The sequence below is a fragment of the Myiozetetes cayanensis genome, unplaced genomic scaffold (assembly GCF_022539395.1).
Source record: "Myiozetetes cayanensis isolate MyiCay16 unplaced genomic scaffold, myiCay2020 scf4, whole genome shotgun sequence".
Taxonomy (NCBI): Eukaryota; Metazoa; Chordata; class Aves; order Passeriformes; family Tyrannidae; genus Myiozetetes; species Myiozetetes cayanensis.
The window spans coordinates 51173543-51199962 of NW_026087631.1; the positions used below are offsets into that span (position 1 = coordinate 51173543).

The 26420-nt window shown below is 37.5% G+C and overlaps 1 protein-coding gene, 1 long non-coding RNA gene and 1 other non-coding gene across 3 annotated transcripts; 2 read left to right on the forward strand and 1 right to left on the reverse strand.

Moving 5' to 3' along the window:
• Window positions 1–461: 461 nt before the first annotated feature.
• On the forward strand, window positions 462–590 carry LOC126647704 (small nucleolar RNA SNORA47). Its single transcript, XR_007630652.1, has one exon. It is a non-coding gene; the product is annotated as a small nucleolar RNA SNORA47 (small nucleolar RNA).
• A 1172-nt stretch (window positions 591–1762) lies between these two features.
• On the reverse strand, window positions 1763–25596 carry AGGF1 (angiogenic factor with G-patch and FHA domains 1). The gene is given in 15 exon segments (XM_050328759.1): window positions 1763–2856; window positions 3679–3778; window positions 4685–4812; window positions 5814–5896; window positions 6459–6624; window positions 6972–7073; window positions 9233–9284; window positions 10517–10628; window positions 12197–12548; window positions 20924–21112; window positions 22939–23085; window positions 23827–24032; window positions 24480–24576; window positions 25407–25511; window positions 25513–25596. Coding segments are annotated over 15 exon segments (2109 nt in total). The 5' UTR covers window positions 25582–25596; the 3' UTR covers window positions 1763–2655.
• Window positions 3772–4848, forward strand: LOC126646969 (uncharacterized). Its single transcript, XR_007630480.1, has 2 exons — window positions 3772–3970; window positions 4634–4848. It is a non-coding gene; the product is annotated as an uncharacterized LOC126646969 (long non-coding RNA).
• Window positions 25597–26420: the final 824 nt, after the last annotated feature.

Below are 26420 nucleotides of genomic sequence, written 5' to 3' on the forward strand. Positions count from 1 at the left end.
GATCTGTTACTAGCTGGCAGAAAGCCCCAGTCTAGTACCCTTCTTACAACCAGCTACAGCAGCAAAGGGCCTGTTCTTGCTCAGACAAACTGCGGTTTCACGCATGGTATGTTTTGTAGACGTAGTTCACTTGTATAAAGTTCAGGGCCCCCACTGGCATATGTTTAGTCCAATGACTGTCATACAACGACTGCACTTCCTGTTTTTATGTGCCAGCTGGATTGTTCAGCACTTAAGATAAGAATATACCTACTCTTCTTAGTTTATTTTATATTTCAGAAAACTATGTTTGGTAAGTTGGTAAAATTCACTGCTAGGACTACAGGAAACTTTATATATAAACGTAACTTTATATTCATTAGCAATATTTATATATAAGGCAAACTGCTAAAACTTTTGACTTTGGATATATCAAAAAGCAACTCTAGGTATCATAAGATAGAAAAAAACAACAGGATGGTTGGAGGACTGAGAAGGTAGGACAGCTAAACTTCATGCTGTATTTTACTGGTTATAGCCTCCAAAATTATAATAGTGCAATGGCAATTCATGTTCCCCTCCTGACATGAGGGAAAGCAGTACTGCATTTGCACATAAGGCTTGCACAACACGGGTGGTTTTCACCTCACTCGTTTGTACTTAAAACTTTCTAAGGGGTCACTAAGGTAAGGGATGAAAAGCCCTGTGCAGCTCAATACATGTTTTCCTACTCAGTAAAGGCACTCAAGTGCTTGATGAGGGTTAGTAAAATTTTCAGTTGTTTTGTAACCATCTGTGTATTAACGGCACTGCTTTTTTGCTTTCCTAGGCAGCAGCAGGAGAGAAAGGGATTTATCATAGCAACACTGAACCAAGACTATGCTTCAGTCCTTTATATGGAACTGCTGACAGAGGAAGCTGCAGAACTGAAAGCAGTCAGCCCTTGACTGCATGAGACCATGCCTCTCACAGAAGGCAAATGATGTCTTACTTCAAAAACTTTATGAAATGCAAACTCATTGATTCACTTTTCTTAGAGCTGTTACACTTGAATAACTGCGGAAGGTTAAGGTTCCTACTCACTTCAAATGAAGATTTGTAGTTTAATTGGCTCTGAAGACTACAGAGGTCAAATTAAAAAAAAAAAAAAAAAAGGGAAAACCTTTTCTTTTAGCATACAGGATATTTCTTCCTCCTACTACAGGAGTGCCTATTTAGATACATGGTAAACTAAAACTTAACAAGTATAGAACAAAACATACAGAACAATATTTTTTCACAGAAAAAGGTAGCCTGAGAATGTGATGTCAGTAAGAAGGAATACAACAGCAAAGTACATAATAGAGCAATATTTTTCTATTATTGCAACAGCAATAATACTGTCACTAAATACTATCACTAAATCAGTAGAAAAGTAACTGCTTACAAATGCAAGTGGTGATCTAATATTAATTAATCAATACTGCTGCAGGCATTGATAACTGTATTTTCGGCTTTGTAGTGCAGAAGTTCGGGTTGTAAACTTGTGTGCTTTAATGATTTAAATAACAGATTGGACCTTTTGCTTTATATTGTTTGTGTCTAGATTAAAGATAAATGGTTGGTAACTTGTCCTGGGTTTACTTGAGAGTTGCCTGCGTGATCCAATAGGATGGTGGACTACCAAGTTTCCTTTACTTGAACAAGTATCAGAACTTTTGACCAAAGTGGGATTAAGTTTTACTCATGTTAGAAGAGCACTCCCGTCCAATACATGCACAAGAAACTATCAAGAAGCACACTGTTTAAATCGACACTGGTTTATTGTGTTTCGGAACATTCAATAAATACCAGTCTTTTGGCTTCAGTTTGGCAATCCTTCCCCACCAAAATTCCGTTGTATTGGTTTTTTTTCTGGCATAAACTCCATTGCCAGCAATGGACGTATCAGAAAAAGAAGTTAATAAATACAGACAGCAGTTCTCTAAACATACCTCGTAGTTTAAAGGCATGATACAGATTTACTAAAGAAACGTCAAGTTCTTCACAGAAGAAAATTTTGCTACAAGCTGTCTCTGAACATTGTTTTCTTCACTAGTGCTGGTAGTTTATTTCATTGAGTACGATATTTTTGAACAGTACTGCTGAATCATTTAAAACAAAGCTTTTCCCCCCTTTTCCTCAGCTTAAGATAAGCTGAGACATGTAACTAGTACTGAACTGTATGAATTTAAGATTGCTGTACCTCTTCCTGAGCATTTCATGACAGTCATGAAGAAACAGCAATATGAGACTTTGTTAGTATGGGCCTGGGGGATTTTTTTCATTTGTTTCAGCTTGCTTTTAAACCACTGTTCAAATGCTTAAAGTATCATATTTAAATTTAACAGGTGTTTTGTGTAAATTTCTGTGTTTAAAAACATGATGGAAGATTCCTGCTTGTGATGAGAATCACTTTCAAGTACTTAAATTTTAATATCCCACTAAACTCCTTTTCTTATTAAAAATGTGTTTTTATAAAAACATGAAGACTACAGAAAACCAATTAACATAACAGAGTTAATCTTGAATAAATTTTTCCACAACTGTATTTTACATATAACCAAACTCCTGCTTTAGCAAAAGCAAAAAGAATAAAAATAAATTCTCTTCCAACTATTTACACTCAGGAATTACCTTGCTGAGGGACTAAATACTTTACTCTACAGTCCCTCTAACCCAAGATGTATTCTTAGGTGTATCCCCTTGTGATTTCCGGTCTTGGAAGTTTTCAGCAAACCTTTCTCTTGCTTTGTCCCAGTTCTTTTTATTCTTGCTCTGGATGAGTTGAACGTCTTCAATTGAGACTGGTCTCCTAGTACCCAAACCTGCATGCTTCTGATGTAACTCAAGTTGGATCTGTCAAATACATTAAATGTTGTAACTGCAAGTTAGGTATTCTAAATTATATTTTTCTAATACAAATTCCACCCCCACTCCCAAGCACTTCTCTTTCAGGTTCTAATACACCTGGATCAAACATCAACAGTACCACAGAAATGATGTGTCAAATCACCACCTCTAGAACCACGATCAAGAGTGCTGATAGATGTTACCTGCTCCTAACATTAACGTGAAATACACCTGAGTGAGCAGCGTATGATCCCTGTGCTGGCTAATTTGACAGTACAGGACATGGTGTGGCTCTGAGCAGCACCAAAAGACAACACATCTGGTGCCAAAATGGGGCTAACATGCCCACCACAGAGGCCTACAACTTGGTGGCTACAGCGACGTCAGCTAGCTTTTCCTCTCTTCTGGCCTATCACCTGATTTTTGTGCTACAGCAATTTCAGAGAAAGAGCAATCTCAGAGAAAGTGAAGAATTCTACCCTAAGCTCATCTGAATTCAATCACTTAAATGATTTCAATCTTCCTCCAGGCTACTGTATTCAAATATGAGGTTATTATTAATTCAATGGGTAGAAGCTGTCTGTCCTCCTTTGCATAGTTTCCTAATAAACACAGACAGTTCTGGCATTCTCACTGAAGGGACAATGCTATTAAAAAATTTCAAAATACCTCATTAGTCAAGAAAAAATTTGAGATTAGTCTGACTGAGATTATTTCTTCCTAACCAGGAGTTTGAAATGTTTGAAGTGAATAGTGGCATACAATTAGATATTTTTCACTGCAAATACATTATTATTTTTATTTCAAGTGAAAACAAGAAAAACCTACCGGATTCTTCATACCACCACCATCCTTTCCTAGGCCTTCCCCCTTCTTCCATCCCATCTTCTCCAACATTTTATGTCCTTTGTTGCTGTTGCTGATTTCACTTTGAAGAAAGTTTGAGATAACTGATAAGCAGAGTTCATATAAAGAGTATGCTCCCAAATACTGAACAACAGAAATGGGCGTGCATATGCTGCTGCTCTGGAAACCAGGAATCAATTACTGTGCTGCTCCTACTTCCATCAAGAGATATCCAGAAGACCCCCAAAGCTACCTTTTACAAGTTCCTCCATGAGTATGTTTGGTTAACAATCTGGTGACTATCAACTTTCTTAAAACTGCTTCTGAACTATTTGCTTGCTTTAGGAGCTAAAAGCTACATCATGGGTGGGTGGGAATGCACTGCACTAGGGAAAAGGCAGTATCTGTGCATCCTAATGCATTTATTTCACTGTCTCACACTTCCTTTTACCAGCACCTAGAAGTTCATGTTTCTTAAGAAAACCACCACAACTACAACTACAGAAGCAAAGGAATAATTGAAGAAGAACATTATATTAAGTATTAGTTAAGATGTATGTAAATACATGTTCTATGACAGGCTGGATATTGACAGTGAAAGAAATTGCAGGTGAAAAATCTGCATGTGTACTATTACTGGGACTGAATAGGAAAAATAAAAATTGAGCCTCCTGAAAAACAGACACTACAGAAGATGTCAATAGTGCAGCTGGATAAGACTTTGATTTTTTTGAGTTGGTAAGGAAGTGATCTAAGCATCCTTACTGCCAAGTTGAATTCTGCATGGAAAGTGATAAGTTAAGAAAAAGACTATGTGAAATGGAATGCATGAAATTTACAATTTTCTAGCTCTCCTAAAACTTTATATACAGGTAATTTGTAATCTAAAAAACTGTATGCTAGTAACAAATTGGTAATTTATATATTTTTTTTTAAGATTCACAAGAAAAGGACATGGAGGATACCTCCCCTGGTCTCTCCAACTTACATATGAACAGAAGCTGAACTGTCGTCTCTCTGGAAGGTTCCTTCACTTCCAACGGTCTCTCTGCGCTTTCCTGCTCTGTCTTTGTACTTTGGATTCTTCACTGCTTTGTTGTCTTCATACTCTGTGTTCTTTACAAGCAGATTAAATTCCATCAAGACAATGAATTCTTTATTTTTGATAACTGCACTTCTTCCCTTCAAAGTAAGGCAGCTTCAGCCTACTTCATTAATTCTAAACCTTATAACAAAAAACTACAGTCCTCACTTAGCTTACGGCCATACCTTGTAAAGCATATTATTGCCATCATCACATAATGATGTAATATTGCCAATTTCAATAATTTCACAGAAGCTGTAAATGAAATAACAGGTTCTCTTGAATCTTTTATTGGTATGAAGAATCAATCTCTTCCTATTAAGCAGAAAACCAAGTGGCCATAGCACTGGCTTTTTGTATAAATATTTTGCCTGTTCCTCAGCAACTATTTTTTTTCAGAATAGATGACAGAACTAAGCATGTCTACAGATTCTCTATACATATTCTTTTGGTAGCTGAAGAATTTGAAAGAAACGATGGCATTATGTTTTGTACATGAATACTTAACTACAAATGCTGGATGTAATCCCATAGTTAAAGTTATACCTAAACCAGAAGTAACTTAAATACATATATACTATATTGCCTGTATGTTCACGTTGGCATTCTATGGACTTAAAAAACTTGAAAAAATTCCTTTCACCATTTTTTTCAGTTGCTCATTATTTTTCCTTTCCAAATAAAAGATAGCACTGCAATTCAGTGAAAACCTAATCTGCAGAAATAAAAATAGAAATGCCTTGCAAATCCTAACCTCAAAAGGATTAGGAATCTTGTACCCATTGGAAAGATCTTATTTTCCTAAACTTCAAACAGGACTTTCATGCCCCCTTAAAATCATCTCTCTCAGTACAGGTTTATTAAGAATTATAATTTAGGGAACAAAAGACCAGCTTGACTTAAACTACCAGGCTCAAGTTTGAGTGCATTTGAAAACTTCCCTTATTCTTAATGCTTAAAATAGGAATCACAAAGCATTAAAAAAATACGAACCAGATTACAAAACTTAATGATGTTCCTACTGTAAACTCACCTGTAAACCATACTTTACCCGTATTTGTTTTAATGCTTTTCTTCTGACTAACTCTCTCTCTTCTTTGCTAAGTGCTGGGCAAACTAAAAGGAAGAACACAGGATTGAATTTCTTATTACTAATGTAACAATGTTTTGAAACATGGTAAGTGTGAGAATTTTTGTTCTAACATTATTATAGACACATATAATGGCCAGTCTTCGCGAGCGAAGATCCGGGGAAGGTCTTTCCACCTTCCAGCCTGCGCATTGGATTTTTTAGGTGAGACACAGTGTGCGCGGAACTGAGCCCACCCTTTAATCCTAAGGTTCATCTGCCGGGGCCAAGCGAGCTTGGACGGTGGCAGCGAGGTCCTCAGGACGTAGGTGGGTTGCCTTTAAGGGCTAACGAGCCCCACCTGCCCGGGAGTGGCCCTGACCGGGAATCGAACCCGGGTCTCCGCGGTGATAGCGCGGCGCCTTTACCCCTAGACCACCAGGGGCTCCCTTATAGACACATATACCAAGAAGAAAATACATCATGTATAACTATTTCCAGTTGACAAGAAAACTGTAAGAAAACTAAAGTAATTCCTATGTTTATATTATAAACAACTATACTAATAAAGCCATAATAATAAACATCTCCTGTGATAACCTGACTAACCAGAGGATTCCTTTTTCCTGTCCAGGCGAAGATGTGCTCTGACTTGTCCTGGTTCACATCCATCACAAGTATCACTGCCAGGATGTATATGAAAAGAAAGCACAGTTTCACCAATCTTCACTTCGTCTCCATGCTCCAGGATGTAGGGATCACATTTAGTTTTAGGCTACAGCAAAAGAAAGTTTTGGCAGCCATGTTAGTTACTCACGAAGGACAAAAACTCAATTTCATGCATGCTGCTTACAGTTCAGTAATTCAGCTTGGTCTCACAAATGTAGGCAAGTATTTAAGGAGGTATTTCACTCTAGCAACTGCAAACATAGTGGATTTTTCTTAGTATAACCAAACACTATGTACTGTAAGTGGCCCTAAAATCAGAAAGGAGCCAAGGCAGACATTATTGAATGAAAGAAACCATACAGTGTCATTGTTAGTCATTTGCCATAAAACACTTAAAATGACAAGACTACAGTTTTCTGCAGTGTACAGAGCCTTAAAACAATAGGTACTCACCTGGAGGATTTGATTTCCATTAACAACTGTTCCATTCTGACTGCCTTGATCCACAAGAACATAATTTTGCAAATCATGGTCAAAATATACTTCTGCATGAAACTGATAAAAAGAAGCCTAGGTCAAATGTTCTTGTTAAGCAAATACTTCACAATTTAAAGGCTACTTAAAGGTAAAATTTCGGAATATATTTTGAGACCTTTAAAATGAGTGCCTTTGGTACTCTAAGTTAATACAGTATTCCATACCTTATGATTTCATCCAAGTGAAATGTAACTGAAGGGGCCACAACAACAGGAGCTAAAGTATACTATTAATAATGTAACCTTTTGACCATAAACTGATTCAATACAGGAAAACTATATACTTCCAATGTGGTAAGTATGTTTTCCTTAAAGAACTGTGAGATTCAGTAATGCAGGATTTTCAACTTTATATACATAACAGGCTTTTTGCTTTTAAGGTAAGTTACAGCACTCTCAAAAAAAAAAAGTCTGATCTTGTTCTTCTGCTTCAGGTTTCTTGGTCTTTCATATTTGATATACCTCCCTAAATGCCATGCTTTGGTAGCATTCATATAATTCACCTTCACCTGCACATTAATACCCAGGACATAATGACTAGCCATCACTTGCTATTTCATTTATTTCCCTTCTGATATTGAGACTAACAATCTCTTTATGGGTTTCTTTGTGCTGTTGTGGCAGTTCTTTACAGGTACTGCTCCCAAGCCTATACAGAACACAGATGACACAACTCCCGGCCAAATTCACAAGGATATACACTCCCTCCAAAAAAGGCCACTGAACAAACCAAAGTACCAAATTCTCCAGCCTTCTAAGGCTTCCAGTAAAAGCAGTAAGTCTAAAAAGGTGACTGTTTGAAATTTGACAAGCAAAGATCCCTTTTGCAATAGTGGAATAAAAAAGTCACAAGAGTCAATCTGAGAAGAAAAGTATTAATTTAAAACCAAATATATTCTCTTCTTTGAGCAACAGCAGTTGCTACATTCAGTTTAAAAAAAAAATATTTTGAAGACTAACTAGCATTTCCAACAGGAACACTCCCACAGTGATGGAGACCAACTGTTAATTCAATAGATAATTTAATTTCTACCTCTGTTCTATTGAATAGAACTAACCCAGACTTCTTCTAAAGAGGCTAAATCTGCAGGGTGTAGCATTTTTTTAAATCTCACTTTCCACTCAAGAAAAACAAATGCCAAATTTGTCCACAGGTATAAACTATAAATAGTTAGGAAAACAAAGTGGTGCATAACTTTGTTTCTGCAGATACGTCATTTATGTTTCTGCCTTTCACTCCTTATCTAAAAAGTGAAGTAACTTCTTATATAAACTGTCAGTACCCATCAAGTACTAAAATGGTAATATTACAGAAAAATAAAAGCCTTTTGACTTCTTTATTCACCCAGTTTCAAATATATGTCTGAAAAAGTCATTATTAGCAGGAAATTACTCTGGAAATTATTCAGTATGAAATATGGTACATGGCTGATTAATCAGAACTATAATCTGAAACAGACATAGTAAAGCATGTTTCATGAAACACTTGCATTTACAGATGTTTTTAGCAAACTTTTTGTTTGGATGACATGTCTTTGTCAATCTACATTTTCCTTTTATAAACAGTGCTGCATTTAGGGTCACATTAAAGTACTTAGCAAAACAGAGCATAGAATTTATCTGTAACCTTTCTAAACCAGAACAAAAAGTTACATTCAATCTACCATTGAAAGGCATTCTGTTAATTTTTCAAACTCCCTGGACATCGCATTTATACAGTTGCCTTGAAGAAAAATAAAATAAACCCTTTCGCTCTGAGCATAACAGTGAAGATTGCATTACTTGTGACAAGATTCTTACTAGCTGACATCAGGATTTTATATACCATTAAGTACTTAACAAAGTAGTAAGTTTCCTCAAGTTCAATAATTATGAAATTCAAGATTCAAAATACAGTTTTTTTACTGTGCATTACACTGTAGATTAGTAAAACTCCCTTTTAAAAAAAGTACTGAGCTTTTCTAGACTTTGAAAACACACTGTTGTTTAAGTTCCCATTCATAAAAACCTGGCTTTTTCCTTTTTGTAAATTCAAATGTGGGTAAACCCACACCTTATTCTAAAAGTTCTTTCAAAAAATTAACACAATTTTTCAAATTTAAAGCTGTAAAAACTAACGCTTCCTTCATACATTTATGTCTGCTGAGCTACCTTTTAGCAGACATAAACAAGAGTTACCTTACTGACTCCAACTTCAGGAATCTGAAGTGTATGTCCAACATCTTTTTCTCTGTAAAAGCAAGTTAATATGTAAATCACAACAAAGTAGAAATAGGTCTAATAAGTGACTTACAAAAGGTATATTTCAGATGAAACCTTAATATCGTGTTTCTCTTGTAAGCTATTAGGAATCTTTGCAAATACAAGACATTTTGTTGCTACAGACATAATATAAAAACTTGCTTCAGGCCACTTCTTTCATTTTTATACACTATACAAAGTAGACAACACATAAATGATAAAACAGTACCATTAAATTTTTATCTATAACCTGACATTTCTACATGAACTTTTATACTCATGCAATGCCTGTAAGTAACAGTCTGAACTCTGCATCCTTCAGGCTCTTCAGTGCGTCTTGGCATCAGTCTTCAATGCTGAATTCTTGACAGCGTTAGGCAGGTAATACAAGCAAAGAAAGAGTAATCTGTACAGGGCGTCTTTTGTTTTGTTTTGTTTTGTTTTTTGTTAAAAACATTACAGTCAGACGAAGGGATTTGTGTATTACATTCTTATACTTAAGGGATGAAGAAGCAATACAACTAGCAAAGGACCTACATGCTAATTCCAAGTAGAACTGTCCTGACCTTCACATAAATGTATGTACAAAAGCGCACCTCTAAGAGCAAATCAAAAGACATCTATCAGCATTAAACAGAAGCAGCTTTTCAGGGGTGAGGTTTTCAGTAAGCTTGGACGAAAACATTAAGTCATCATTAAATTCATCCTCTCCAATGAACCAATCAGATTTACAACTGTAAGACTGCATACAGTCTAGCACAACCCCCAACTTATTATCTAAAAACAATGAACAAACCCTATTGAAATGTGAATGTGTGAGGAAGTCTGGGATATGCTTCCCCGTGATCCTAAGTTTCTGAAGGGTGTTCTTCAGTTTCTGAAAAAGTTACTTTAGTTGCCAAGAACAAAGTTTACTTACTTTCTAAAAAACAAGTTTTCAAAGAAGGATTTGCAGCTATGCTGCCATTAGGGCTCAGACAAAAAAATCAAGTTATCACTAACAAATTTTGAGGGCTGCATTAACTGTGTATCACAGCTATACGGTGTTACATGACCTGACTTGAACTTCTTATCATGGACTAACCTAACTCAGAGTACCTCAAAACTGCTGCAGGCTAGGACGATAAGCATGAAGAGTAGGGACAAGCAATCCAAAGTGCTTTCCACAGCTTTCAAAGCACGTAGTTTTAGATACATATAAAATATTTCATTTGGTTTTACCTTCCAATTGTAGCAGGTTTCACAGCCGTGATAATATAAAGTGATCCAGTCTGTAGAACTGGTGATCTTATTACAATTACTCTGATACAAGGAGGCCATATCTTTTCTTCATCTATAATTATATAGAAAAAAATCACCACCATTATTACCAACAAATTACAGTTTTACCCCCATAGTCCATAGTTTTCAAAAAACCGATATACATTCAGCCATTAGTTGGCTGAATAATATGCAACTTTCATAAAAAGAAATGCATAATTGCATAAGAGAGAAAACTCTGATGACATTACTGTTTCAAAGGCTTTCTGACTGCACACCAAAGTATTACAAATACTTTCCTCATTCTGCTTATTTACATGTGCACTACTCTTTATAGCAATAAAATATAAATACATTCACAGAATTTACTAGTAATTATAAATTCATGGATTATTAATCGTAATATATTAGAATACAATTTTACTTTGTGAAAAAGAAACACCTTTCTGTTCACATCGCAGACCTAGTGCATAAAGAACTTTATATTTGACAATTTGTCAAATATGTTTTTAGCTCTTATTAGCACTATGCATCAACACAGATAAGAAAAAATAATAGACAGAGCCTACAGATGCATATGCTTTTTTATCTCATTATATTTTATTATATTCTAACAGATGTATGAATTCTGTACTCAGCTGTACGTTTGCAGAAACATCTCCGATAATCTTAGCTAGGAATAGACATAATAAGATGAGAAGACAATACCTTAAAAGGGTACTAGGGGAAAAGAAACTGTCTCCAGTTTTTATTACACCATCATTACTACAGAATTGAATAGTAAAAGAAGGAAATTTAATCTGAAAGCCTGATGGTAGCAAGGACATTTTGATTGGCATTAATCACTTAGGATCTGAGTAGTTAAGTAAATTAATGAAAACATACGAAACAAACTATTTAACTGTGAGCAGGGCCCAGGCTACAGTTAGTCTTCATTCAGGGTGTATTTCTTTCTGGGATTTGGAATATCCTTTGCATATATATATATAGTTCTGATTGGTTGCATTAAGCTTTTCATAGGTTACCTTTACTTTTTTTATTGGCAAGAGACCATTCAGTTCTTGAGGAGTTCTTAAGGACCTTAAGGACCTAGAAGAACACTTTCTTTGGTATAAAACAGTATGCAGGTTTCCTCTTTATACCCATTTCTTACAAGTTGTCACTGGAATACTAGTACTGACTACTCCACATTCCTTTTCATCACAGTGGACTCATCTTGAATTGAATTATACATGATGGTTTATGAACAGTATCCCAAATACTATATATTAATTTGGGAAAGTTAATACACATAATTATTTTGAGTTCTGTTCTACAACCTTTATTTTAGCAACAGACTTTCTTTTCTCCCTTCACTGACTGTCCTAATCTAACCAAATTTTATTCAGTCACTGAGGTTTCCACAGAAGCACAGGATGTTATACTGGGAAACAGCTTTTATAAAAACACTACTACTTGCCTCTGACTACTGTGCAAATGATGAGAAGGAAAGAAATACTGGTAACATATAGCACTTATTAATTGAAAGTATCTCAAGTCACATGCTTTTATATATTGTTTAAAATTATCCAAACTGTCATTTGTTCTTAACAGGCTCCTGGAAAAATACAATAATACCACATATAATCCACAGTAATTCACCTTCATTTTCTGAGTCTTCTGAATCATCAGTTTCTTCACTTGTTAATTCCTCCTCACTGTAGGTTTCACACTCAGAATCTGTAATTTCACCTTCTTCTGGCTCACTCTCCGTGTCTGCTGTTCTACTGTCATCTGTATACACTGCAGTGTCTGGTGTACTTTTGCATGAATGTGAATTTATACTGTCTGTAGAAACCGATTCTTTGGCTGTTAGACTGTTTCGTGGTTTTGTGTCCATTTTAGTCTTCTTTCTTATATTTGGAGACTCATCTTCTTCAGTAGAACTTACTTGCTCAGTAGTGGAAAAGCAATTCAGATTGTTAGATGATTTCTGCTCTTCTGTGTCCAAATCCTGGAGAGGAGTTATATAATGTTACAGTATTTACAGATTGAGTTTTTGTGAAGAATGCTACCATCATGGAAGTAAATTCTTCATTAGGAAGAATTTTTACAACTATTAAGAATTGGTTAAATTTCCAAAACTTTTCCACATACAGTCAACAGAACATTTGAGTGAAACCATTTTCACATTCTAAAAAACATGACCATCGTCTACTTGGGAAAATGTGACTGCCCTCCTCTTCTAAACTTCACTTATCCCTTCCTCTTTTCTCACACAAACCTTAAGAAACTTGTATTCACTTCAAACTTGTGCAACATCATCTTGAATATTTTTATATTTTGCTTTTATGACACTCACTTCTGTCCCTCTCTAACTCAATTCTTGCAACCTGCTTAGAAGTTCTTTAGTTGATCTTCATCGTATCTTCCTCCTGTTTTTGTCTTCTAATTTTTTTTCTACCATGGTCCAGAATATCTGGAATGCCCACTTATGCTTGCCTAATGACTTGTTCTTTCTCCTTTCAAAACTGCATCTTTAACAAAACCTTTAAACAAGATAGGAGAAAGAGACTATAAGCTTAATTTATTCTATGTGGAACAGTTCTACCGAAAATCCATTTTCTACTGCAAAAAAAATGCTCAATTTCTTTACTGAATATGAGACAGATTGGATCATTGTAGGTTCTTCCATTGCCACTTATTTCACCAGCAGAAAGAAAGTAGCCTGACAACCACTTCAAAAAAAAAAAAAAAAAAGAAAAAACGAAATAAAAGAAAGAAAGAACACAAGTGGCTTTAAAAGGTAAATAAAATCTCAGATTTTAAGTTATGTGACATTTTGAGTTCAGAATGAATGCAGTCAATTACCATGAATTGTATCAAATATTGCAACACAGCAGTTAAAAAACCACATACTCGATCTTTTCCTGTGTTTCCACCAAACAGCAGTTTTCATTTCAAGATACAAGAAATAATGTGAATGCAAATATCATGGAACTTAAAGCACTTTCAGTTTCAGAACTGTAAAAACACATCAGTGGCACAGATGTAAGACAAAGACAAGAATTCTCCTCAACTGTTGGATAGGACAGTGTGCTTTGGAAACATGTTCAGTAAGACAGCAGATTCTCAGGAAAAATCAGCAATTTTAAAAATATTTCATGTTTTAAGTGAGAGACTATTTGTTTAGGATTTCTCCATAACGCAGTGACCCTTTTCCCTGAATTCTCTAAGTCCTGGAATGGGAAGGAATAGGATTACGATGCCACTGTGTAAGGTTGTTTATTTTATACAAAAGATGTAGTAGTCCTGCCAAAAGTAAGACTACACAGTTCATTCATGTCAAACACATTAATTCCATTAGAAATATTTTTGTCTATGTTTGGTAGGGATATTGGATTGATACCAAACATACCAAGGTGTTCTGCAATACTAAATGTAAACTAACTAAGTATTTTATAGTATTCTAATCTAATCTAATATGAAAACAAAGAAACTAAATGGTCTGCTTAAATCACAACCAAGGCAAAATAACAAATGACTGTAATGCACTAATGCCCAAGTACAATGCTCCAACCACTTAGCTCCTTCTCCATAGTGAATCCGGTGATACTCATTTTAGGCATCATTTCAGATATTTTAAATTAAAAAGTAAAACGGTGCGGTTTCAAAGTCTGGCTACTAAAGAGAAGACTCTCAGTTCTGTGTTGAAAGCAGTAATTTTTAAAAACACTGTAATAAACAGACCACTAATTCCATACAAACATTCATGCTATGATTTTGCCAATATGACCATTAAGCCTATTCTCAGCAGTTCCTGTATTTTTCCACAATTGCTATATTCAACTGTTAAGAAAACAAATAAATTAAATAGCTCTATAAGTAGTGATAAAAATGCAATCTTCACATTTAGAAATTCTTGTACAAAATTGAGGATTTTAAAATTGGATTTTGAATCGAATATGGATTTTGAAAACTTCATTATTTCGTAGATCTGCATTACAATACACATCTTGATGAAGTTTATAAACTGATACTGAATGCATCTTAAAGCACTTGAGAGAGTCTTGTGAAGAAATCCTTTTCAATTATGTATGACTCTGTACTAGTTTTGGCTGGGGTAGAACTAATTTTTTTCACTGTGGGGCTGTGTTTTGAATTTGTGCTGGAAACAACACTGATAATATAGAGGTGTTTTTGTTATTGCTCCACCCCACCAGCAAGGAGGCTGGGAGTGCACAAGGAGCTGGGAGGCGACAGAGTTGGTATAGCTGACCCCACCACCTATCCATAGGGATATTCCATGCCATTTGGCATCATGCTCAGCAATAAAAGCTGGAAGAAGAAGGAAGTGGGAGGATGTTAGGAATTAAAGCCTTTGTCCTCCCCAGTAATCATTACCTGTGCTGGAGCCCAGCTTTCCTGGGATAGCTGAACAGCTGCCTGCCCAAGAGAAGCAGTAAAAGTTAATTTCCTATTTTCCTTTGCTTGTGTGCATGGCTTTTGCTGTACCTCAACCCATAAATTTTCTTACTTCTACCCTTCCAATTCTCTCTACAATCCTGCTGCTGGTGGAATGAGCGAGCAGCTACCTGGGTCAAACCACGACAGAGTACTAGTACTAGCACGGAACACATGCAGCCTGTATTAAAGTGTAACTATGCAAACAGCACCTTCTTCTTGCCTCCATATAGTCACTGCCTAAAAACCAGGAACTGGCAGTAAATATGGAATGACCCAATACATTCTAGCAATGCATTTCATTTCTCAATTACTTTAACTCTTCATCCAAAAACTCATGATACAAGACACAAAGGATGCAAGTATGTGCTCGTTGCAACCATGTTTGTTACACCACGATATTAGGCATATACATTCCTTTGCATGTTGCTTTGCCTAATTTATCTAAATACTAGACTGACATCAATAGTCACAAGTTGGACATGGACTGACTGTACATGATCCATGTTTGAAAAACTTTCTATCTGTTGGGTATTACCCCACGATCTCTGGGATTTTTATCACTAAGCTTTAGTAAAGTTGAGCAGTGCAATCAATCTGCTTGATAATAAACTATTTTTTAACTACATAGTTAGTCATGATCTTACAAAAATAACAAATCATGCTTGTGTAAGTGGACTTGATGGTTTTGCTTTATAAAGAATAGGCCACAAACTACTGATTGCAATGACCTTCCGAAACACAGACTGTCCTACTTATAATATAATGTCAGTGTCATTGAAGTGTTTTTAACAAAAAATTCAAAATATTTTAAGCCCTTAAACTATACTTTTTGCTTTACTGTGAGAGGGCAAGACAGTTTGTCTCTTAAAACTTCAGTTTTTCTGTATTATGCCTGATCAACATCCACATTCGTGCAATTCTTCAGCATGTCTACAAATTAGAACTTATTACTGTGAACATAATTAGCTCAATTCTAAGAACTGCATTGTTTTCTAAATTTGTTTATTGTTGTTTTTTGGTTTGCTATAAGTTTGGTTTGCTGTAAGAATCATCGGTACTCAACACTCATTTACAGGGATTGATAGTAGATGTTTAGCACTGACTCTCTGAATTTGAAATATTAATCTGACATTCAGTATTTCACTAAAGAAACATTCTCAAACAGTTAAAAATAGCTCTTCCACTCAAATGATTAAGCTTTCACTTGCTAACACCATTTCAGTAGTACTTCAGTTACTCTCTTCCACCCTACACAATACTCGATTTTCCAACGCAAAAAATCCAATTAAATGCCAAAAAAATCCCTGTAAAGCTCTTCCTACATCATATAGAAGCCACTTTATACACTGGTGGACTGCTCTGAAATACAGAAAACAGAAATCTGCCTTACCTAAAGAATGTGTAGTTTATTTAGTCCAGAAGCTTTATGTTACACAGTGATGCTAAATACTTCTCTTCCAAAATATTCTAGAACGCCATCAAAGTTTTCTTTAGATGTTTGTCTTACACAGAATTTCAAATATATTTCAAAGTTAGTTTTCAGGTGAGTGGATTTTGATCAAATAGCTTCAAAAATTTATTAATTCCTTTAGGAAAAAAGGTATCTAACCATCAATTTCTAATACTAATTTTTCCTTTAATAAAAATACCAAGGTTAAAGGTAAACATCCATGGACTAATGTGTTTGTTGTCTCAACTCTACCTTTACCAGAAGCTGCCAATCCAAAAGAAGAAATCTTCAGATTAGCCGTGGTTTCTGCCAATTGACGTACCTAAAGACGGGATGAATATCAGCAAAAAATAAACTATATGTGATAAAAAGAAAAGTAAAAACCACTCCTTCAAGAGTTCTACGGGAAATACTACTTAAAAAGCTTTCCCTCTCCTACTGAAGCAGCTATAAAGTTAATTTTGAGCACCACACTGAAATAAAATGTACTTGGTGGTAGTTTAAAAACAAACCATTTTTAAATTTAAAAACAATTTATGGAAAAAATAGCATATGTCAGACCCTGCTTCTAAATTTTGCTATATATTTCTAATAGCCCCATTGCAGCAAGTAGAACTGCATGATCACTATTGCATAAAGTCTATTCTCCAACTTGTATGGAAGCCCTGGATACAGATATTGGGCCAGAGAATATTATCATTTATGCCACTTTTTTAACTTTTCAAAATTTACTTATTTAAAGGTTTTCTTCATACAGAAGAAAATACAGTGTTTCTTGCTCCAGCTTTTTTTTGGTCTACTGCTTCAAAAAGATATCAGAACTGAACTATATGCCTGAAAGTTTCAAAGTATTCCACCAGTGCTTTTATGTGAGCTGCACAGAGGCTATGCAATAATTCATCCTGGCAGAAAAATTCCTGATTGTCTACTGAAAGCAAGGAAGCAGACAGAATACTTTGTTTCACAAGTCAGAAGAAAACTATTTGTAATACAGAAGTTTGGTGACTGAGAAGAAAGGATCTCTTTAAAGAAAGTTCTTGTATAGATTAGGAACTTTCCCCACATGATAGTAAGCCCATGAATTCCCCTCCACTTTTATGCTTATGACTATTTGCTTGTTTGGTAATTCAGCCTGTTAAAAATACAATAGCATTTTAACATATTAATTTTATCATTTACATTCTCACAATTATATTGTTTTTTTTTCAAGAATGCTGCAATATTTGTGGACAATTCACCTGCCATTTCTGTAGTGTTAAGCATCCCAACTTACTACTTATAAATATATACTATATGTAAGATAGTTGAGAACATAAAATTCTTCCCAATAGCTAGACACTAAACCACAAATAAAATCCCCTACAGAAACAGAAAGTTAACAGACTGAAACTGCAACAATCTTTTTTAAATTCAAAAGGTATTAACTCTGGTATAAATTAAGTCATTCAAAAATCAGATGCAATTTGATTGCAATCAGTACCATCAACACAGAAATATATGCTGTGATGATCTACATACACAGCTGTTAGATTTCCTTATTTCTTGTACTTGGCAATATAATAAATATAAATATCTATCAATACGGGTTAATATTTAATCCTTTCACTGAAAAAGGAAGAAAAGCATTTCATGTACTTGAGAGTGTGTAACTACTGCTCACTGTCTTTCCCTGCTTCACATTCATACTCTTATAAACCACCTCATCTGCATCCAAGAATAATAAAGTTCAGTGGGTGTATGACATATTCCCAGAATCAGACCCTGGTATTGCTTTTTTAACACTACCAGTGGTCCATAGACCAGGCATTAAACCAAATCTTCTCCTAGCTGTACCATCTATAGAAAAATAAAGTTGAGTAAAACCTACTTTGGTCAAGAAATGAGGCAATGTTTGGAGGCATTTCTCACACTAGCAGCACAATTTAATAACCGACTGAGAAAAGTAATAATGAAGTACTAGTCTTCAAAAGAACTGTCACAACGTTAATAATTTAGATGGTATTCAGGGAAAGAAAAGAGAGAGGCTGGATACAAGTGTGGAGAAAATGCATTTCAAGAGACAACGTTTCAGCTATGAAGTGCTACTTAAACCCAGACATTTTTAATTTTGCTCTAGCATGAACTAATTAGAGCTTTTGTCTATATCAGACTAAACTGAACAACTATACTGCCAAAAAAATATCATGCACCTACGTATGTGACTGTGCACCTTATAAACTAATTTTTCAGTTTTATAGGAGAAAAATATTTTATTCTAGTAAATTTAAATCTTTTATACTAATGTAACATAGATTTATTTTTTTTTTAAATAATCAAGGAATTCTTTATGTGATTAATAACCACACTACAAGAATAAAGTTTTTTAACTCAGCTATGTAAAATATGCTGTAAGGTACTTTGGTTTTTCTAAATCTAAGAGTGTATTTACAAATAAGTGGATTGACAAAAGGCATTCTTTTATTTTTGAAGTCTGAAATGGAGAGTGTTTAAATTTTCTCTTTGTATTCTGCATTTGTTTAAAAAATAAAAAAGGCTTTGTTTCCTTCTATGACATTAACCTTCATATCCTGTTCACAGATGCAAAGATTTGTACACTACAGAAGACTTTAAATGTTTTTCCTATTATCTTGTTTGTCAAACAAATTAGTTCAATAATAAAGTACTCAGTTCACCATCAATAAAACACATGAGAAAAAAAGGATGTTTACCTTCTACCTTGTGACTGTGAAGCTCTCACACAAAAGATTTGTTAACAACACCATCTAAATAAAAATATTTTATTGATAAAAAATAAGCTAAAGGCAAATCAGAGCACAGAAGCAGATTGTGATGGGATCCCAAAAAGTAGTCAACATTACTTGCTAGGTCAGAGCTATAGATGCCTCAAAACTCTTATAAATACACTTGTCAATATGTAAAAGTCAATATGTAACACTCATCACAGAACTAAATTTAGGAGACTTATTAATTAGTTTATGATGAAGACTTACTCCTACAAGCGTTTCATGATCCTTTCCTGAGACATGATGAATAAAGTTCTGTCTTAACAATGCCTTTGGAGTGTGGTAGAATATTTGCAAGCAGCATGCCCAGAACCTGGATGGTGTAAAACTGTACTTCTGCTGCATTAGCTCCCTTCTCTTAATTCTAAAGGATCCTTATACTTAGTGTTGCTAAAGTGTCCAGCTCAAGTTTTCAGTTCTCTCAAAGTTCTCTCAAAGAGTAGAAATTCCTGCATTAGCCACAATCTGTTTATAAAAGGTGTAATCCATCAACAAGCGCTATCCATTTAACATAACTGCACTTGTTCTTAATGTAAATAGTTTCCATTTTCAAATATTTCAGAAGACCTCAATCCTGATTACAATTAACATCTGTGCACAGACGCTGCATAACTATTATGTAAGAGTACCTGTACAATAATGCAGTTATTTCAGATTTCAACCAGTATGCTTGTCTGAGGCCTACGCAATGAAACTATGCAATGATTTAAGCAATAGCTTTAAAAAACGTAAACCAAGGAGCACTGTGAACTAGAGAAATATATTTAATTAGATCTTAAATAATAAAACAAATTTGCAGAATAGGACTCAACATGAGTAAGAGTGTTCATCAAGGAAATACTTCTTGAAGTGTTATACCTGCGTTATAATAGAACTTCCTGATGTCTAGGAGTGAGTAAAGTTTTCCAAGGCAGTCACTGCATACATACTATATGGTATGCCTTCTTAGCACTCAGAAAAACAACAGAAAGGAAGTCATGCTTTTTATAACTTAAAATACAAATTAATTACAATGGGCATTTATTAAGCTTATCCACCCTAAGGACAACGAAAATGTATTGACCAAGCAAAGTATCAATAGCAAAGCATAATATGCAACAAATTAAAAATTCAAAGACATTTCCTCAATCCCAAATGATTGCAGAGATACAATAATATGCCAATGGAATGAGCTTTGGAATACAGTCACAAAAAAAGGGTTGTTTATGTCAGTGTATTTTCAAAATTTACATTTTTTGATTCATCATGTAAACCTGAAAAAAAATGCAACCAAACAAAAAGGAACAAACTACAAGTCAAGACCCCAAAACCAAGACCCTGAGGTTAACACTGAATTTTTGATGTAAATCCAGCCCATCCAGCACCCTGAACTCATTCTAGTGTGCTTGCTTATCAGAAAACTTCACTGACACTTGATATGAGACTTCTTTACAGTTGCATTGCAATAAAATAGTCTTGAAAAAGTGAGAGGATCCAAGTTAAAAGTTTGATCCCTAATCACTCAAGGGGAAAGTTATTTGAACACTAACTGCATGTTAGCAACCTGCTATATGCAGTTTAAAGATGTTTAAAGAGTTTGAAAATAAGCACACAACCTCTGCATAAAACCAAGCCCCTCAACATATAAATTACATAATGGAAAAAAACCCAACAAGTTCTGCATTTTCTGTCTGTCAATTCTGAAGTTACCTTATATTCATCTGCAGCAATCCTCTCCGGTTCTTTTCTCTTCTTTTTCCCTTTTTTATCCTTGGTGTGCTTAGTACCAGAGGCCTGGTAAGACTGCAGATCCACTCGTGAATGAAACTGGTATCGGCCGCTTTCCACATCACAATAGTAATAAATTCCAGTTGCTGGGTCATAGTACAGTTGATTTTCCTTTATAGAAAATGAAGAACAACGTTATCATTGCTTCAAGAAATATTGTTCAAAGAAACACCTTGTTAATAAAGAACCACAACTGCAGTTTCATAAAATGTACTCAAATGTACTAAAGAACCGTAGTGGCTTGATTTTGGATAGCTACCAGGTGCCCCTCCAACCACTCGGTCAATCCCTCTTCTCAACAACACTGGGAAAGAAAATAAGACGAAAAGCTCACGAGTCAAGACAGAGATCACTATCATGGGCAAGCCAGATGAAGCAACTTGGTGAAAACAGATTATTTACTGCCAGTTAAAACAGAACTGGAAGATGAGGAACAAAGAACAGTTCTCCCTGTCTCTTTTTACACTACCTCTACTAAGCCCTTTCGTTCCCAGGTCCTCTACCTCTCTTCCACCACGAGTGGTACTGGAAAATGAGGAGTAAGGGGCTCAGATCAGTTCCAAAAAGTCCCTCTCTGCTGCTACTTCCTCCTTCAAGCATGTGTCCTCCACAGCCCACAGCTCCTGCCAGGAGAACCTACTCTGGGCTCTGGCATGGGCTCTCCACAGGCCACAGTCCCTTTAGGAGCTATTTCTGTCTGGGGTTCTCCATGGCTTGCAGTGTGAGTATCTGCTCCAGTGTGGTCCTCTTCTACAGACTGCAGAAAATTGCCTGTTCTGGTGCTTGGAGAACCTCCTCCCGATCCTTATTCTTTGACCTTGGTGTTTGCAGGATTGTTTTTCACACTCATCCTCTCCATACACACCCCATTGTGTTTTGCCCTTTCTTACACATGGTTTCAGAGAGGCACCACCAGGTCCTCTAAGGGTTCAGCTGTGCCCTGCAGTGCAACCAGCCATGTCCACACAGTCCTTGGCCCCTTCTCACAGAGGCTGCCTCTGCAGTCCCAGGCCTCACTATCAAAACCTTGCCAGCAAACCCAATACAAGAACATTTCCTGTAATTCAAAACAGTTACTGAACAAGAATTACTTTGCGTAATTGTACCATAAACTGTAATCTAAAGCCCCAAACAATTATGTATCTAACTAAATCCAAAATTAAAAATCCAAAATTCAAAAGCAATGGTATAATTTAAAACCTTAAAAATTAAATCCAGAAGAGTCCCTAAAAACAAGCAGTTGTGTATCACATGCATTTTTTAAAACTGAGTTGAATGCAATGCTGCAAACAAATCCTCTGTTTTCAGCACAGCAGCTCCCTGGAATTTGTAACAGTATATGTATCTATCTACATGTGAATACATATACCTTATAGGACAGAAAGAAAACATCCTCAAAAGCTTTTATGAAAAACATATAGTAGAAAGTAACCATTAAGAAATTCTGATCCAAAAATCTATCAATTTTTTTTAAGAAGTATCTTCTTTCCTATAACATCAAACTAGTTGGTAACACTATACAAGTAAAACTACAAGGATTTGGTGTATTTTCTCTCAAGACCCTTTTCACTGTGGAGGAGCCACTTAGTTCAGCAACCTGTTTTTTTCTAAACAAGTTATTTTTTAGCTGAAGCTTTTAAGTTTGAGAAAGTTACAGATCAGCTTTACAGTAAATTTCCACAATGCTAAGTAACTTAAAGATCTAAGGAGACATCAAACCCCACTGAATTAGAATCCAAATTTATATCCTAGCCTGCTATCTTTAACTGAAATAATTAAAAAACAAGCTAACAAACCACCAATACTATTCATCTTCAATAACGTGTTTTTCAAACCATAACATAACCTTGGATCTTACCTTTTTGCTCACATCAACTTTTACTAGTAAAACTTCTGCATACAGAAAAAATGCTAAGGATTTTGGAAATGATCCTTACCGAATTATAATAGAATCCAGTGCTGTGGTCATAATACAATCCTGTATTTTCATCGTAAACAAATCCAGTTTGTGAAACAGCCGCCTCTGCAGCAGCTCTCAAGCTCTCTGCCAAAGAACCCTCTGGTACTGAAGTATCTTCTGCCTCCTGATACCAGAAAGTAAGAAATTAAATTTTCTTCTAGAAGGAAAGTGCTCTATGAACTTGGACTCTTTCAGAAGGCAAAAATTTGGCTGCGGTTTATTGCTAAGCTCCTACTGATTCCAACAGGGCCAAGACTTGTTCCAGTGTCTTTTGTGTTCCCCCATCTTTATTCAGGGTGGTTCACATCAAAAATACACACAGTGAGTATCTTTCAGTGCATTCCTAAACAAATTTCTGCTCTCTGTCCCACTTTCTGTTGCTAGATGCTAAGGCACAAACTCAGTTGAGTGACCTAAGAGAAGGCTGGATAGCAGGGAAGAAAACCAACCCACAACAAAATAAATAAATAAACCCCACCAACAACTTTCTTCTCCTTAAATGTTGCCTCCTTATGCCAATGGAAGAAAAAAAAAAAAAGTACTATTTAAGAAAGTCAGCAGGCCATATTGAACATACTCTGCTGATAAAAAGGGTTCTGCTTCCAGGTTATATAGGATATATGTACCCTTTTTAAAAAATAGACCAAATACCAAACCCCATCTCTAGGAGTATGCTACACTTGGAATATACTACAAAAAGGAACTAGTTTTGAAGTACAAGTATGTTAGCATGCTAACATCCGCACCAGATTATCACGAAAAATTGTTTCATATAAAGACATCAGGATCAAGAGTGTATCTTTTAGATGAAATATTAACAGAATAGTGACTTCAAAACCGGTAAAACCCCAGACAGCTCAAAAACCTGTAAATTCTGGATGAAATTTGCCTCTTCTCCATCTTCAGCAACTTTGGTGCTATCCACTGTTAGAGGAATATTAACACCTGTATCCGATTCCTCTGTGGAATTATGCTCAGTGCCTTCAGTCCCATGATTGTGCTGCACTGGTATTTCAGATGCACAATCTTGAGTATTGGTGTGATTGTAATAATTTTCATAGTAGTAATAATCTGGGGAGGGAGGGAGAAATAAAAGCTGAAGTTGCATAAACTAGCAAAGCAATATTTTACTAATGCAGCTTGAGGATGCTAAATCTTAAACTGGAAATTTATGCAAGTAAGTAGTCTAATGAAGATTAAATATTAGGTAGTGCTTCTGCTTTGAATTTATTCTAGTCCTAGTACACAAATTATGTCTTATTTTAATATACTCTAAAAATTGGCAAAACACCTATGTTTGTAACATATAAGAAAGACTACTACGTAACAAATTATTATTATGGCATGAATTCTGCTAGTCCATGCTACATTTTATCCTGAACTAACAGCCTGATAAAACAGGAACTGGTCTGAAAAATAATGCCAGGTTATTGAGTGTAATTCAGCAGAAGATACAGACTTAAAATGTATTAAGATGCTGTTCTAGACCCCTCTTTAAATAGTCACCAGCCTCCCTACCTGCTTGTGACCACGCAGCATAGTCCTCTGTCTGTACTTCTACACTAGACGTATCTTTCTCCTTCCTATTATGGATTTCCTCAGTGAGTTCTTCTACCTGAAAGAAAAATAGCATGTTACAGAATCCAATACTTCATTTTAGTGCACCAGAAAAGAGTGCCAGTCTATTTTGCATTCCATCATTCAAACAAAACATAACGGTATCACAGGCATTTCAACTGATTTTGTTTGGCAGGGAACAATTTTGTACTTGGATGGTTGGCATAATGGAAAACTTAGTTTCTGCTCACAGAGGAAGCAGGGAAACTTAACCAAAGTTACTCCTATGATGCCCACCCTGTAGAGTCAGATTTCAAGCAATAGCCACTGTTCTGTGTTGATGCACTGTGGAATTTACAAACCCCAGACTTGCAGAATATTCTGGCCTGGAAGGGATCCACAAGGATCACTGAGTCCCACTCCTGATCCTGTACAGAACCATCCCCAAGAGTCACACCATGTACCTGAGAGTATTGTCCAAATGCTTCTGGAACTCTGTCAGGCTTGGTGCTGTGACCACTTCCCTGGGGAGCCTGTTCCAGTGCCCAACCACCCTCTGGGTGAAAAACCTTTTCCTGATATCCAACCTAAACCTCCCCTGACACAACTTCAGGCCATTCCCTCGGGTCCTGTCACTGGTCACCACAGAGAAGAGATCAGTGCCTGCCTGTCCTCTTCAGAGGGAAGCTGTAGACTGCGATGTGAGTCTCTCCCAAACTTGCCTATTTTGCCATAAGAATCCTTCGTGGTTGTGGTCGCCCGCAAGCCGGGAGAACCCGGCGGGCTCGGGGCAGCGCGGGAAGGGCGGAGGGGGCAGGCGGAACGGGGGCCGAGGGGTGGCAGGGGCCGGCAGGGCCGGGGCCGCGGTTCGGGGCGTGGGGGCCCTACCTGTCTCCGCAGGGCCTCGCCGCACTCCCGCGCCCGGCGGTACAGGCGCTGGGTGCGGCGCAGCCGCCGCCGCGCCCGCTCCAGCTGTGCCCGGCACTCGCCCAGCTTCCGCCAGCAGCGCCGCCGCCCGCTCGCCTGAGTCCGCCTGCCGCTCGCCGCCCGCCGGGGAGGCCATGACCGATCGCCCGCCCGCCGCTCGGCGTCCGCCGCTCAGGGCCGGCCCGCCGCCCGTGCCGGGGCGCTGTGGCGGTGGCAGCGGCAGCGGCAGTGGCGGTGTAGGTGGTGGTGCCGGCCCGTCCCGCCGGCCCCGGCCATGGCCCTTCCGGGCGGGGCGGAAGCGGCGGGGGTCGCGCGCCGCACGCGCACGGAGCGCAGTCCCGCCGGGCGCGCGACGGACCGGCCTGCGAGACCCGGAAGGGGCCCGGGACGGCCGGAAGCGGCGCGCGCGCGGCGGAAGTGCGTGTGCGTGCGGCATAGGCGGGTGGGCCCGGGCCGGGGTCGGCCGTGACGGGAGGGGAGCTGGGAGGAGCTGGGAGGGGAGCTGGGAGGGAGCTGACAGGAGCTGGGAGGAGCTGAGGAGCTGGGAGGAGCTGGGAGGGAGCTGAGGGGAGCTGAGGGGAGCTGGGAGGGAGCTGACAGGGAGCTGGGAGGGAGCTGGGAGGGAGCTGGAGGGAGCTGAGGAGCTGAGGAGCTGAGGGAGCTGGGAGGAGCTGAGAGGAGCTGGGAGGAGCTGAGGAGCTGAGGAGCTGACAGGGAGCTGACAGGGGAGCTGGGAGGGGAGCTGACAGGGAGCTGGGAGGAGCTGGAGGAGCTGACAGGAGCTGGGAGGAGCTGGAGGAGCTGGGAGGGAGCTGACAGGGGAGCTGGGAGGAGCTGGGAGGGGAGCTGGGAGGAGGAGCGGGGAGGGAGCTGGGGGAGCTGGGGGAGCTGGGAGGGAGCTGACAGGAGCTGACAGGGAGCTGACAGGGAGCTGGGAGGGAGCTGGGGGAGCTGGGAGGGAGCGGGGAGGAGCTG